Source organism: Falco rusticolus, chromosome 13 (genome assembly GCF_015220075.1).
Source record: "Falco rusticolus isolate bFalRus1 chromosome 13, bFalRus1.pri, whole genome shotgun sequence".
Lineage (NCBI taxonomy): Eukaryota > Metazoa > Chordata > Aves > Falconiformes > Falconidae > Falco > Falco rusticolus.
The window spans coordinates 28,926,122-28,942,703 of NC_051199.1; the positions used below are offsets into that span (position 1 = coordinate 28,926,122).

The window sequence follows — 16,582 nt, forward strand, 5'->3', positions numbered from 1 at the left end:
CGAGCCAAGCACAGCCACCTGGGAAACACAAAAAAAAATACCCTGATCAAATGAGGATTATGTGTTAACAATTAATGTGTCAAATGATTTTTGAGCATCAGCCTCATTAAGTGACGTTAACAATTTTCATCCTCGATCAAATTTAAAACCCCATCAAAACCAGGCTTTGGTTGGCGTTTCTTTTCCAGGAAACCCACCCCCCAGAGCCACCCTCCGGGGGCTGGTGGTGGCACGTGCCTGGCTGTACGCGGGCCCGACGGCACAGAGCCGCTGGCTTCTGGCAGCTGCCCAGGTGGCCCTCCCAGCCCCACCACAGCAGCAAAAGGGGATAAACTGGATGTCCCATAAGCTGCTGGGAAGCCATCTGGCTTTAAACCCTCACGGACCGCGTGCCATACTAACCTCTTCCTAATTTTACTTTGGGCTGATTTTAGAAAATGATGTATTTATTTGTGTTGTCCTCTTTAATAATCCAAAGTATGCCCCAGATGTCAGTTTTGTAATCTCTCCCTGTCTTCCTAAAATACAGTAATAAAAAGTAGTGGTTAGGAGAAACTCGCATTTAATGTACTTGGGATGAAAATTACCTGCTTCTGATTATCTAGAAATAGCCAGCCTTGGGACTTCTAGACCAGGGTGTAAGCAGTTTCTGGCCACTCTGATACGCACAGGACACAACTGAAATTACACACACGCACACACAGACATTTTTAAACATGAATATTTACTAACATAAATAAACAGTGTTTTATAACAAAAGGCACAGATTTTCAACTATAAACAATGGAAAAATATTTACATTTTGCACATACATAATCAAACAGCAAGTGCACAGTTGGTCACTTCAGATCATCTTTTCTATATTTTGAGATTTAGTTCCTTCCAAGCAAGTAATTTAATCAGTTCTGCAATGTCCAAATTATTTTTTTTTCCACAAAACCTGCTACCAATGTCAGATAAGAGAGTTTATTAAAATGGATACTTTAGCAGCACAAGTTTTCAAATGGAGACAGTGTTGCTAACTTCTTCATATTGGATAATAAAATAAGGGTAGCTCTGATCATCATTAAAAATGACAAAAATCTGAGGCTCAAAGTAATTGTCCACACAAGAGTCGTAGAGGTCGCTGGTGATGCTGCTGGGGTTCACCGGCGGTGGTCTCCTCATGGTGTGGTTCCCCACCGTGTACCTGCCTGTCAGTACTTTCGCCAGGAACATGTAATGCACTCCTTTGGGTGACCTTTTGGAAAAGTTGTGGGAATAGCTTGCTTTTCTGGCAAAGTAACTGCCCTGTCCAAACATGGTGGCATGCTTCCCACAGACACGCGGGTCAAAGTTGTGCTTGCAGATTCCATCCACCACGTCCTGGGAGGTGCCATGGAACAAATGCCTTTCGTTCATTATCCTGTCAAGCCCAGTCATTTTTTTGGACATATATTCCTTTTTCCTGGAAGAGAAAACGGAAAGTGAAGATGAGTATTCACTGCAGAGCTGCTAGGGGAAAGCAGGCTCTCGCTGCAGCCCTTACAGTATCGGTACCATCCTCAGGAGCAGCAGAGCTGTACCAGGAGATAGGAAGGCATTTCCGTACGGATAGCAGAACAGGTCTTCCACTTTCAAGCAAAGCTTTGGTGTGAATTAAGTGTCTTTTAAAGGACCTGAGCTGACACGGCCAGGGACAGAGCTCTCCCACCTGCACCGCAGCAAAGGCAAAGCAGCCCGAGAAGCGCCTGCTCATCTTTGCCTGTATTTCCCCTTGGCTGCCGAAGGAAATCTTCATCAGAGTGAAAACAAGGGCTGTGCAAAAAAACCCCAGTGCCTCCTAATCTGGCCCGAAAGTGAATGGAAATATTTTTCAGCTAGATATCCTAGACTTATTTTGAAGTTTCTGTGAAGATAATGCTTTACAGAAGTTATCAGTAGGCGGTATATTAAACCTTTTACACAGGAAGTTGCAGGATAAGGTATTTTTCAGATAAAGTTTTTCAACTGAAGACGCTCCTTTTCTTCAGAAAATCTGGAGTTCATGTATTCTACTTAAGGATCAATGTCTATCTTGCAGACCAAATTACACATTTTAAATTATTTTTCCATTATTGTAAAAGAATGGGTATTTGCATTATCTTACCTTTTATATTTCTCCCAAAGAAACTGATTCTGCACTCTCAGAATTTTCAAAATTTTGTATTTGGTCTCTGGCACAGTCTTGTGAAACAGGTTATAAATGGTTCTGTAACTTTTATCTTCCTTCAGAACAGGCACTTGGATGAAGTCCTGAGATGGATCCATACTAATCCAGGTTTCAGGGTAGAAGTTTGAAGAGGTAAGAGCAGCTGGAGATAAGACGTGTGAGGAAGCTGGTTCAGCTGATGGAGAGGTTACCGGAGAGTTGCCACCTAAGGTCCTAGTTGGGGAAGGAGAAAAAGGTTGTGCTTAAACGTTCACAAACAGAACAGCTTCTAATGACGTTTATTTCATCACCAGCCTATCTTAAGCAATTGCTGCTCTTCAGTTTCGCTACAATTTACCTATCTTTAATGCTTGTTTAAGACAAACATGCCAGCTATTCCTGCTATTTTAATAACTCCTCCATCCACATGAACTAACAGCAAAATCTTGACTTTCAGGGACACTGTTCCACGTAGGGAAACAGCACTGCTTGGTGGTGTTTAGAAGCCTGCTATCATCGTTAGTCACGTTCTGGGGTGGGGCTATAAGCTACAGACAGGGAGAATGCCACCAAACACAATTATTCTGTATGTTAGCTATAAAGCGTTAGTGATTTTAACGTAGCAAGCAGGGCATATGAAATAAGAAGAGATTAATAATGTGACAGCATTTGACCTAATTCCTGAGAATACAATGCAAGGAGTGGAAACACATACTTTCTTGTACAGAATGAATAATGAACAACCCCAACCGATAACATTTTACAGGCAAAACTTGCCCGTGTTTCACTGCATTATGTAGAAGAGGAGATGCTATGTTTTCAGTCCTACCCCGTATCACACTGAGGAAGGCTCTCCTGTTTTCATTTGCACAGGCCAGATGCAGATTTGCATTGGCAGTTGCTTATTTTCATGCGACAGCCCAGCCCCTCCCCGCGGGAAGGCTGCCAGGCAAGGAGGCAGGAAGGGGCGAAGGAGGGGAGCTGCGGCTCTAACGGCCGTGGCAGGGAAGCTGCACGGATGCCAGGGAAAGGACAGACACTTGTAAAATCCAGTTAAGGACACCAGCTGCCGCGTGGCAAGACTTTGCTCTTAACGAATACCTGCGCCTCTGTGGAATTTTTTACACTCCTGAAGCTGCTAAATCTAGATAAAGAGTGTGGCATTTGGCTTACGTTCACCCGATTATAATCTGAACAAGCAAGTCTTACTCAGCTGGAAATCCTTACTGGAGTTCTCCCACATACATCAGTGAAATTACTTTGAACGTGTAAAGCCTGCGTGCTCAGGCTCTAGCTTTCACACTTGCAGTGCACAGCTCTTCGGCTCCTGCAAGCCAGTGAGGTTCCCTTTCAGTTGCAAAAATATATGGAACTATCTCAAAATTTCACCAGATGAGTATTTTACCAAAGTATTTTTACAGGAACAGCTGCTACTGCCTCCAGGGCCAACCCCCAGTGACAGCGCAGGGGCAAGGGGTGCTCAGGAGCAGGCAGCTCTGGTTAGGAAAGGCCACGAAGCCACAGGTGCCTGCTGCCCGGCTGGGAAGCCACAAGGTGCATCTCGCCTCTGAACCCCACAGCCAGCCTTAAATTACATTTCACTGGAGGTTAATGAACATTGAAGTTCATTACATTCCTCAGGTCACTTGTGTTCTGATAACGTATCACTGCCAAAGCGTAAGGAGGAAACCCGTCCCACGCTGGAGGAAGCGTGGAGAGCGACCCCCTTTGTGCATCCACCTTGGGTAAGGCGAGGTGTGACAACACCCAGGGCCAAATCCTGCCTCCTGGCACGCACCCAGCTGGAGCTCGCACATAGCCGTGACAGGCAAGCTCAGTTCCCTACGCCGCCTTTGTAAAAACAAAGTTTACTGGAGAACAACTGAACTCTCCAAGCTTTGTACCGGCAGAGCTGTTTTCTCCAGAGCAACTTCAGGAGTCAACCTCCTCTCATTGAGGTGCGATGCTGCCTGAAAAGCCACATCGCCACGACTCCTGCACCAGCCAGTGGGTTCTTGAGGTCCACCGAGCAACTCCTGATTGTCCCTGCTCATTAGCCTGCTTTGCTCTGCAGAGCCAACATAATTATCTAGATACATAAGAACTCTACTGCTACTCACATCCTACCTATCGCAATGTCAATTGAAGGTTGCCTTTCAGAATGTTTAATGCTGGTGATATGTGAGCCTGGAAGAACTGTGTGTGATTTTTCTGTGTGACCCAGAAAACATTTAATGTGATTCTTCTGATGGCAGGTTGAGCTTTTCAAGTCTAGGAAAGAAGCTGGGGCAGGGGAAAAGTCTTTTCAAATTGATGCATTGGATCTGGATCAGAGAGACAGCAAACTGTAACAGCACTCACACTTCTCAGAGCAGACGTTCTCTAATTTAGAAGTGTTCACGTGGCTTTCACCTGCTGTTCAAAGCTAAAAAGAGACCTCACTTCATTTGCATGGATTTGACTCAATTCAGAATTCTTCTCTCTATCAATAGTTCAGCAGAAACCCAGAAGATTGATTTTTCTAAGAATTATTATTACAATAGCAGTCTTCACTATTACAGTGTGCATTTAAGAATTTTTTTTCCCTCCTAAAGTCAATGGGTAAAAAATAACTACTGTAGAACCTCATTCACTCACACTTGCACTGGAAGACCAAGCACAGATTAACAATAACTTATGGATTAATGAGTAAGACATCAAATACAATAAACGTACTGGGATCTTTCGGTGTACTTTGTTCATTTCTTCTGACTAGTGTAAATTATTTGTAAGCATTTATTACATGAGGGAAGCCATTAAAAACTCACCATTTCTCAACCACTATAACCCACTTTTCTCAGTTTCTAGCCAAGATTCCTTCCCAGTTTTAGAACAGATTAAGCAGGTGGGAGGGGAGGGAAGTAAGAAATCGCAGGTAGCGTTGTGTGATAAGTGGAGGCAAATCCTGACTTCTTAAGGATAGCTCCCACAAATATTTAAAATACTCTTTCGTTCCTTGCTAAGAATTGGCAGATTTTTAAGTAAGCATTACTAGGGCTTTATCTAAAGAAAATACAAATGAGATTTACTGCAGAACAACAGAAATTTCAGAGCTTCGTTTATTGTTTTGGTAGCAGGCAGGAATAGTTATGGTCAAGGCCTCATGAGTGTAGAACCCTCAAGGGTCCACTAAAATTAGCAGGAACTGCCTAATTTTAGCATGTCTCAAAATTCTAGACTTACACTGTAGTAAACCAGCCACTGGTAGCAAGTATCAGGAGCATACCCGAAATGCTTGTTTTTCATTAAGGTGATAATCGGAATTGCTGTAACCTCAAAGCGCATGCCTGGTCTTTTCACCTGCATCCTCTCAGCATCTCTTCAATAATGTTGGGTTTCCTTCCTGTAAACCCGTATCTAAAAATGTTTCTAAGAACCACGTGTTCTGAGGCTTTGACCAAATCCACATGCACCTCGCCGTAATGACTCTGCAAGCTAACGAGCACTCGCTCCCTGCTGCCGCAGCTACAGCTCCTTTGACTGGCCCGGCACGCCAAGCTGCCAGCCAAGGCTAACAACTTCCACCCCTCTGCTAACGGGGCAATATGCTCCTAACTACTGAGCGCTGACAATAATGTTTCCAGCTGTGCTGGTGAGATCACAAAAATGGCATTTTTATGAGTTGTAATCAAAAATGACTACAGTGCAACACTTTCCTCACTCTGCCTTTGATGGGTGAGCATGTTCACCCCCAGCTGGGATGACAATAAAAACAAGGCACGTTTTAATTGTGCTTGGAAATTATACGATGGTTTTGAACGGCTTGTTTTTATGGGACCTAGAACCGATAGCCTGGCAGTCACTACAGCCGGTGAGATGCTGAAAGCCGGACAACATTTTGGCAAACTTGAACTGCATCTGTGCTTCTGATGTCCGAGATCCACGAGGTACATGATAACTTTTAAATAACGGAGCCCAGCAGTGAGGAGTTCCTCAGACAGTATTTATCTTGAAAAGCGGCAAGTGAGAGCTGCCAATATGACTCAGATTTTTTATTATTGCTTCCAATTTTTCTACCCAACAACCCCTATGTCCTTGTCACACCTTAAGGAGTACGGTTCTCACAGACAGACCAACACAGAGAGCAAATGCAAAGTTTCCATTTTGCTGGGATACGTACTGTAGGAACGGCATCAGCACGACGCACGAGCGAAGGAGGGGTCTCCTCTTGATTTCTCTTCTGAAACACGCATTTTGCTGGAATCCGTCTTTGATGTTTAAGATATACTGATTATGCCAGGTAACAAACCGAACCTCTTTCAGACCCCGGCAGCTGGCCTCTTCTATCAATCTTACAACAGGCTGTTTCAATAAAATTAAGAAAAATAAACCATAGACATGATAAATTACATGTTCAAAAATTAGTCTTTTTTCCAGAGACCTCAAAGAACCCCTCTCTCTACTCTCTCTCCCCGCTCTGAGGCACACGTACATTTAGACTGCTGAGAAATGTTCCATTACCTGTTTGCAGGATCTGCCGAGGCAGGTTTCACAACCTTCCCACCTAACTGCTGCTGGTGCTGTCACGTTTTCACATGTCAAATGTTGTTCCCAATATCTAACCTAAAACTTCCTTGCCAGAAATTAATTACTTTTTGCCCGCTGAGCATGAAAAACAGAAGTCTAGCGTAGAATATATATTAATATATATTCTCACAGTATTTTTTCTTCTTTTCTATGCTACAGAAACCCAGTTCTTTTAACTTCTCCTCGCAAGTCAAACATCCTACACTTCTTGTTATTTGTGGTGCTTTCTTCCAGACTCTCTCCAGTTCTTGGGGCTTTTTTTCATTTGCAAAGCCCCAGACCGCACACAGTGCTCTGCCTTAAGCTTCCTACCACGCTTACAAAGTCAGTGTGACATATGAAAAAGATGAACATGATCTAGTTTACGTGGGTATTTTTGGTATTGCCAAAATAGTAAGACACCAGTGAAGTTTTGTTCAAAATATTTTGCACAGCTCTGGCCAGACGAAGATGAGCTCTTAACTACCACCGGTATTTAGAAGGCCAGCCGGAGTGCTTGCTTGAATGAAGTGAACAGAAGTATTCTGGGTTGGGCTTGGTTTTGCCTAGCACAATACTGTTTGACAATGGATGTGACTTCTGTGTCCATAATTGGGGTTAAACAGTTGCAAGAGAAGGCCTATTTAAAACCCAACATGGAAAACCGCAGCTGTTAAAGACCAAAGGGCAACGATGACACTGGAATGAGTGTGCATAAACCATCGGTGAACGGATTTAAACTAGATGGTCAGGAAAAGCTCCCCAAGGAGCAGGGGCTGGCAGCTGTGGGAACGTCCAGCTCCAGCTGCAGAGGGTGCAGCCCACAACACAGTGAAGGGCTGGAACAAGTGACCCTGGAGCCTCATGCCCTGCATTGTGGTATCTTTGGGGACAGGTAAATAAATCAAAAACTGCAAAGCTAAACGGTGGTGTTGTTAAAAAGGCTGCAGAAAGCTGTCCCCTTTGTTTCAAAACCAGATTTGTAGGAATTAGAAAGGACTTTCTTGGTACTGACATGGGCCAGTTTGCTCTCAAATTTGACAATTTGGTCAGCCTCCATGTCTCCGATGTTTTCAGGGATAATTCAAAGTGCAGTCCAGTAGAGCAGAGTTCTCCTTTTATAGATTTTTCAGGTCAGCACTGACCTGGATTATCTTCCTCAACAATAACTCTAAGTAACTTCCCTGAATATTCAAAGTGGAAACAGACTAAAAATATACATATATAGTTTATAGCATATACTGTACACAGAGTTTGGGGTTACAACCCAAAAGCAGGATTCCGGAACATGTTAAATACCTCAGAGTATTCTCTCCAGCCAAAGTGGTCCCTGCAGAAGTATTTCCAGATGGTGTAGTAGTTGGAGCTGGAGCTGGGGCAGGAAGGTGTGGACAGCCGCCGCATTTGGTCAAACTCAACAGTTTCGTATAATTTCATAAGATTCAGATCCACCCAAAACTCATGTCCCCTGGAAAGAAGAAGAAAACCAAAGAATATTCACCTTCTGTAATCCACTGCAAAGATCACTCAGAGATAACGGAACAGCTTGGCATAGTGCTCCCCACAGATACTCCTGGTCTGGCCGTGCTCATGCCACACCACCCCCGCGAGCTGGAGGCTGGCTCGTGGGCTGGAAGCGGCGTGGAGGCAAGCGCAGAGATGCTGGAGAGCTGTGAGGGCAAAGTAATGATCAGGTCAGGTCAGGTCAATGACGCCAGGGTCAATGGTGGAAAAAAAATGGTCTACAGGAAGGCGACAAACCAAACCCAGGAGCCTTCCTTGTCTGGTGGTATTTAATCAGTACACACGAGTGGTACAAAAATCAATATACATATCCTTGACATTTTGAGCATACTAAGTAAATACATCACACAACCATATTTGATGAAGCAGCCACGTACTATTCAAAAGGTTATTCTTGTGAAAGTTAGTGCTTCAGGGAAGAAAAGAAAATGTAAATGGCTCCAGATGAGGAGCATCTGCTGCCAATCCACCAGAGAGTTCGAGTATCTTTCATCATGCGCAGCAGAAGAGAACTAGGATAATATGAAAAGGAAACATCATTTCACAACTAGGGAGCCGACACGGAGGAGTACAGACTTTTTGGTTTTTTTAGTACCTATATTGCTGCTACAGAAATCAGTGCCAGTATGCAACTTCACGTAAAGTGCCTGGTGCTTTCAGCAGGACCTAACAACAACAGGGTGCTACAAATCAAAAGCCAGAGCACACCCTTCATCTAAAGGCAAAAATAAAAGTGCGTTTCCTCCACTACAGAGTGGTGTCTTACACTGACTGCTAAATGCCTTAGCAAACAGTTCCTAACGCTGTGTCATTAATGTTAAGAGAGAGTCTGCAGATTAAGGAACATTCTCAAGTAAAGCATGGCATTCTAAAACTCTGCTGATCATCAGACAATCACTGGTTTATTAGCAATCAAGAACTTAAGAAAATCATAGAAATTGGAAGAAACGACAGTAATACTAATTCCCTCCAAAAGCAATTTTTTTTAGAACTGGGATCAACATATTTCCAAAATAATGCTGTTTACATAATTGGTTTTCTACATTTATAATCTCTTTACCAGTTGTCAGCTTACTGGTATTCATTAACAGTTACTAATCTTTGGCAACTGGAAACACAGCTTTTGAGACTATGTAAAATATTTTCTTTGAATTCTTAAGAGTAAACATAAATCAAGCTGATACTTGAAATCCACAGTTTATTTTTAAAACTTTGGCACATTAATAGTGTGTATGATCAAAGTACTGTGTATGAAATTTGCCACATCAAATGACAGCTATTCAAAACATCTATATGATTTTATGAATACAGATTTCCTTCAGAATGGCTGCAATTTTGTTAGCTATTTCACTGGTACAGTTGCTGAAGAGTTTTATTATACCACTTCCACAGAAAACCACTGAAGGGTTCCCACTTTAACAAATGATGATCAGCTGGAACAACCCTTCGTTTCTCAACAGGAGGTACAGGTGTGTAGCTGTTCATAAGTGTTTATCATCATCAACTAATTGCATTTGGGTCTGTGAAGTGCTAAGCACAGTTTGAAGTCCTGACACAGACAAAAGGACAACACGCCTGCTCCTACGGGCTCACTGTCAGGGGAGCTGATCCGCTGCTGTTTGGGCAGCTTTCGACTGCTCTTTGCGTTCAGTAAGCGTTCATGTAGACTTAAGGATATAGAATAGTCCCAAAAGTCAAACCCAATGTCTCAAAAATGCAACTCTGTCAGCTACTTTCAAAATTCTTTGGACACAAACCCCTTTCTTTTTGCAACACCCCCAGCACCCTAGCCCAAGCCCCAAGCAGCACGGGCTCTGCCCGACTCATTCCGGGGACACGCAGCAGACCTGCCTGCAGCAGGAACAGCCCCAGCCAGCCTTCTGCCCCTTGACGGCAAGAACTCGCTACCTAAAAGGAACATCCTGCCAGCTGCCTGTACTTGGCTCTCTAAAACCGGTCACAGCATCACACTAATTCAGATGAAAATTTTGCAAGACGACACTATCGCACCAGATCCGTGGAAGGTTTAACAGCGTGCTCCCCACTTGTGCCAAATGGCATACCAAAGCACGACGGTTAGCATGAGTACAGGAGGAAGCCAGCTACTCTGCGTGCGACGCGTGTGCTTCCCACCCGAGCTGCACCCACCGCCAGAAGGCTGATGCACTAACTACAGCCGACACGCGGCTCGTGCGCCTGCACCCACGCGACTCCAGAAAGTGCCTGTAACAGCAGCACAAGATGATAAATGTCAGATACAAGCGATATAAGACAGATGGAGACAGCAGGAAAACTAGCACAGAGCAAACGAAATGACTGGTACAAAGGGACTGAAAGTCAATGTAGGGCTTACCAAAAAAAATAATTACACTCTCTGGAGTGAAAAACCTAGTATCAGATCACCCCACCTGCCTGGTAAGTTGCCGTTTCATTCCGTAAAAGGCAGCTATAACCTCCTTTATTGTGTGTGAAATCATGAGGAAATCATCTCTCTGAAATACCAAGCTATGTTATTTATAGTATTAGCAGGCAGCACCCTAAGCATGATTTTTTGAGCTTATTTCTTCATGAATATGTATTTTAATGCTGCTTTAGGGACATTTGCTTTTTCTTATCAAAACATCTTACAATTGTGAATTGCAGTGCCTACTAAAGCCATCGCTTCTGAGAAAAGCGTATTTAGCAACCAAAAGTGTTTATATTCTTCCTTTGGAGTGGGGAGTTGGACTCAGTGTTTTGGGGTTATGTTTCACCTACAAACCCAAGTCCTGAATCAAGACCCCCCAGATACTGTGCTGCATATTGTATGAAACAAATACCTCAATAGCTATTTCTCAATACAAAACCTCACAATTTGAGCATTCAACCTCACTTCAATCTCTTTTCAAGTCAATCACCATAGCATGGTTCTCCCTACTCCAAAGATCTGTGACCTGCAAGAAAGTGCAAAGAAATGGAAAACCTTTTATTTACGAGTATATTATTTTCTTTTAAAGGTGGTAAACCCTAGAGGATCATTTAATGTTATTATAGTGTTGTACGTTGCATGTGGAAAACAGATAATGAAGAAATGTTTGCAGCTTTCTATGCCAACGCACTGCAAAGTAAAGAGAATCTGAAAACCAACACACATTCTAAACATGATAAATATTATCCACTAGCATGCTGAACTCTTTTAAGAGTAATCATAGACTGGTTAATATCCTAAGAAGTTAAAGATCTGTAAAATTTGAAGCCTGGAAAATAAATTCCACAAGCACTTGGAAACATGGCTGGCTTCCAGTGCGTGATTTCGTTATTTCTAATATGGGCTTAACTGTGTTAAAACAGCCTCCAGCAGACACACCGAGCTCTGCAGCAATGCAAGGGGAATCAAAGTAATGCAGTGGGAGGGCCCCTGTGGAAGGAAAAACACTTTGAGATGGACACAGTATGGGACTGCTTTTCCTCATGCTTTCAATGCAGAGCAAGCAGACCTTCAGGGTGCACTCCTAAAACTCTGGGCGACGGTGTGTATGCAGAAAAGGGTATTTGCGTGCAGACATGTTCTAGCTGCCGAACAGGCGGGTAACTGTCGAGTTTTTACACCGCTATTCTTCCAGCGGCACTGTAACAATGTGAAAACTGCACAGGCAATTCCAGTACAGCAAAATGCAGGAAGTTTTTTACCCTATAACAAATGGAATCTGTGCACAGCTAAGTGTGCATCTACGTACCTCATAAGACTCTGCTTAAGATTTATGAGGCTGGCAGCTAACGATGGCTTATAGGGGAAATAAGTTTGCTGAAAGCTGAACATTTTTCTGCAAAAACTGCGTAGAATTGCCAAATTATTTCTCAGTACTGAAAAATGTAATGATTGCCTGCTGATTGGAATTTTTTACATTTTTGTAGCTCACTGCTCCTACTTCTTTATCAGATTCCCCTCCCACGTAAGCAAACTGAGGACAGGATGGTCATTGCTCATTGACTTAGGCTGACAAGTCACTGCAAGAACCACCCAGGCACCAGGCACTGAAACAGCTGGTTACCACCCCTTCAAACGTTCTTCTGGAAAGCCGGTGTACCATACAACACATTACGTGTACTTGTTTTCCCATTCCTAAATGGAACTGCTCAGTCCGCCTGGCTCTGGAGGTCACGGTGTTTTCCAGTGACCCACCTTTCGGTGCGTGCCTGCGCCCCCGCCAGCAGAGCAGAGTAGAGCTCCCAAAGCTCCCACGCACCAAGCACTGGCTTGCAGCTTGCTTTGTCCAAATCCATCGCTCTTCAATGAAAGATGGGGACACCAGCTGCTTAAAAGTTTCTCAGAGTAAAAGCTTCAGCTTAGAACCCCAAAAAGTGCTCTCCAATTATTTCCTGAATTAAAAATATGTGGTTGAGATACTGCTTGGTACGGTATCCTCTATCCATCCCCCTCAGCTGTGAACAGGGAAAGGTTCAGCAGTTTCAGGATGTTAACATGGCAGAATCTTCCTGAAATTGAAACTTCCGTTAAATTAGGGATGTTTTAAAAATGGTGGGTTTATTTTTCAAGTTGGAAGAGTGTTTAGAATGCTACTTCCCATTCATTTTAACAGAAAATTAAGTGACCAAATTATCTAAACCACCCTGAAATCTACACAACAGTGTTTTATTTTTTCCCCCGAATACTCTATCTAAAGACTTTTATTAAACTCCACACATTGTTTTCTACCTAAGAATAAATTATTTGGAACAATACTGCATTATTTTATACAGCTGAAAGTTCAGACAAATGCATTTAAGTGACTGCATCTGAAAAACACAGTATGTACCCAGAAGCCTACTTGATAGTTTTTCCTAATTATAACACTGGGAATAAAGGAGACACTTTCACAAAAAACCTTGACTCACATAAAATGTATATTACTCCAATGCTCATTTACATTCTTTAACATTTCTCTATTCAGAAGTATTAACTTTTTCAAATTATAACATTTACTGGCTTTTAAGTTCTAAAACCCAAAAGTACATTTAGTAAAGTTGTTTAATAACAGTTCTTTGGTTAAAGCACTTCCTCTGTATATTAAAAAGCCTATTACCAGCTTACATAATGCAAAGCCATGAAAAAAAAAAAGAATCGTGATTACAGCAAGTGATTGCGTGATTACATTCCTGGCTTCAGCTTTAAGACACCAGTGATGAAAGCAAATGCGACAACTGTACCTCGCCACTGCCTGAGGCCTAAATATAGGCCAAAAGACGCCAAATTTAGGCTTCAAGAACAGCAAGAATGCAAGATGCTCAAGGTTACATCTGGATGTTCTTTAGCATAACATCACTTTATCTTCCCACAGCATAATGATTTACTGCTGCTGATATACAGCGTATGCTACCTAAAGTGAAAGGTATCCTCCGTGATGTATAGATTATGGATAACATATAGATTAGGAGAGGGAAAAACCAACAATAAAGCGGCAAGGTGCACATCACCTTGGCTCGTGCCCTGAAGGGAGCACGAGAACAAGTAACGCATCACAGGCACGTGATGGCACAACAGGCTGTGCCTCCAGGAGATGCTCACATGCAATGCCCATGAAACACTCGGGTACGACAATGACAGCGGTGGAACAAATACACACAGAAGCAGCAATTAAACCCCTTTCTGGTGCGCAGGGGTGAAACAGGCCCCTCCCAACACTTCCTCTGCACCACCTGCAGAAGACAAGCTCCATAGATGGGGTCCATCGCGCTTCATTGTTTTCTCAGGTAGTCTGTGTTAGGGAGAGTGTGGGACTAACATGATTTAAAAAAAATAATAATCTGGTGGTGTTACTCATGGACTTTAAAGTCTCTGTCTGGAAGTATCAATCTGGAGAAGAGCTGGAAGGCGATTCTGAAGGCTGCAGTTTGTCAGACATTTGAGAAAGCAGGAAATGTGTTAAAACACCCTGGTGGGGCAAAGTGTTACTCCCACTACCTCTGCACCATGCAGCAGGAACAGCCTTCAGTGCAGCTTGACACCAGTAATAAAAACAACACTGTCTTTTCCTACAGAAAAATGTATTAAACCTCTCTGCAAACACCACAAAACTTTGCTTCACCTTGCTTCTGAGGTAGAAAATTACTATCCCCATTTTTCCCTGGGGAAGACAGATACACAGAGAGACTAAAATAGCTTCTCTAAAGTCCCAGAGAGAGCCTGTGACAGAGGTGGGAACAGAGATTACTTAAGAACTTCTCTTCACCAACTAAGCAAATAAAGGTCTCTATTTATAAAATAAAGCAGGAGGTCAATGGAATTACTTGCACTGGAAGAATAAGCACACTGAACTCTCCTAAGAACACAGCGAACCCCAACCTGGTGCTGTACAGCAGCGCAGTTCAAAGTAGAACTCCACAGGTGCTCTCTCAACAGCAGAGCCCGGTTGCTGCTGTGCCCTAAGAAATAACACAAAGACATCACCTCTTCAGGGCACTGACCTGAGTAGATACTTTGACTAGCAAGTTACAACATGGAAGCCTTTTTTTCAAATGAATGCAGCCTGCTAAAATAAGGGTATTTGGGCTCACTCTTCCTCGCATCCTTCTGATGAACTTCAGCCCCATGTGTGGATTGCCTGGGCTCTCCCCATTCAGCAAGACAAACATTCACTAGATATGTACATATGACTAGGAGAAATATTTTTTTATAAGCGCTATGAAAATGCATGTGGTTTCAAACTCTTCTCCTAGGTTCAGTTCCAGTCAACGAGTCTTACCGCAAATAGGGTTCAGAAAAAACAGAAACCTAGCGATCAACAAAGCTCTGTGCAGGAAATGAAACTCCGTTCCCATCAGAACAGCTGTGATACAATGCAAGGCTGAGAGTTAAACACCACTTAGATGATGAAACTGTTGATTTTCTCTTTATGACTAAACCAGTTCCTCTCTGCAACAGCAACCACCTGAACACCACTCAAGGGAACAAATGAACTTAAAAGACCCAAGCAGGTATGAAAACCTGGATGTAAGTTCGAAAGATTAGTCAAATTGAACTCGGTTACTGCAGGAGCTACAAGTCAGGCACTGCCGCCTTCTCGTGACCCCCATCAGCAGTATTTCACCTGGTAGCAGGCAGCTGTGGGAAGTTGCAGGCTGTAGTCCAGCTGTGGGTGAGGGACCAAGTGTTTCAACTCCACTATACGAAACTGAACTTCACTTAGGAAGAAAGATCTCCTTAAGACAATATACCTTAAGCACTGAAACAGGAACATGGGATCTTAAACAACAACAGCCAAAATTTGCTCCCATCAAAGCCAATACTGATTCCACAGGAAGTAATGGCAAGCATGGGCACAGGTAGCACCCCCGACGGGACATCCATCACACAGCTTTTCACAGCACAGCCACACAAATGCAGCCAAATTCCGGTGATTGCTGTAAGGAGTGGGAAAGGGAAACTGGAACCTTCCCTCACAGAAGCAGTACCTGGCACCAGGGCAAGAAAAAAACAAGATGGTAAACACGATCCCACAGTCTTGATCTTATCAGCATCTCATCATTCTTAAACCAAGAGAGGGGCAGCAGGTGACAAGGCAGGAAATTAGTTTCATGTTTTACCAAATTTGTTCCCTCATCGTGTCAGGTTGCTTCTCTCTGCTGTGGCTGTGAGCCATGCAGGAGGGGGACAGTGACAGACTCAGTCTAAGAGGAAGGTGCTACAGAAAGATTTACCTCTACACTTAAATCCATCATCAGAGAAAAAAAGCCCTCAAAACCATCAATATAGCAGTAGCTTTACTGTTTTTCCCATATTTGTTTTTTTAGAAGTTGGAAAGGCAGACTTTTCTGCATTTGTAGTTGGTGACTGGGGGTGCTTGAAAAAGCAATCTTCTAATTGTCACAGTGAGAAGGTCTACCCTGACTTGCATGTTTGTAAGCTGGAAACAACTGCTGATATACTGGTCCAGTTGCACATGCAGCTTAGATGAAAGCCTGGCCCCAGATCTTTTCTAGCAGGGGGGGAAAAAAAAATACTTCAAATCTATCAAGCTCTTTCTCACACAGAGATACCATCTCTGGCTCAGGAAGTCATTGAGGCATGACTGCTGGAAGGTAAGAGCCTGTACTGAGAAGTACGTTTGTTCTGTTCTGCTCTTCCCAAGAAACCCACTGTAGGCAACTTTTGAACATAAGGTACTAGGTTAAAGTGGTCCTTCGGTGTGAAGTACTGTTAAGTTCTAAAAATCTGTAGCAACAAGGATGTCAAACACATTCAACGCTTCCAAGGATTACTGCATGTACCATATTTCATAATTCAAATCCAAGTTACATCTTCTGTTTGCAGTAGAGGACAAACATGGATGTCCTTGCCTGAGGTAGATTGCTGGTTTCAAAGGT

General features: G+C 43.1%; 1 protein-coding gene across 6 annotated transcripts in view; it reads right to left on the reverse strand.

Moving 5' to 3' along the window:
- Positions 1-705: 705 nt before the first annotated feature.
- Positions 706-16,582, reverse strand: part of LOC119157088 (TCDD inducible poly(ADP-ribose) polymerase) — a 40,827-nt gene continuing 24,950 nt past the window's right edge. For all 6 annotated transcript variants that reach the window (XM_037407631.1, XM_037407627.1, XM_037407629.1 and 3 more), the window contains 4 exons: positions 8,015-8,183; positions 6,330-6,511; positions 2,129-2,404; positions 706-1,447 (listed from right to left, as the gene is read on the reverse strand). In XM_037407631.1, coding sequence (XP_037263528.1) covers positions 1,000-1,447; positions 2,129-2,404; positions 6,330-6,511; positions 8,015-8,183 — 1,075 coding nt within the window. In that variant the 3' untranslated portion in view covers positions 706-999. The remainder of the gene's footprint in view (positions 1,448-2,128; positions 2,405-6,329; positions 6,512-8,014; positions 8,184-16,582) is intronic.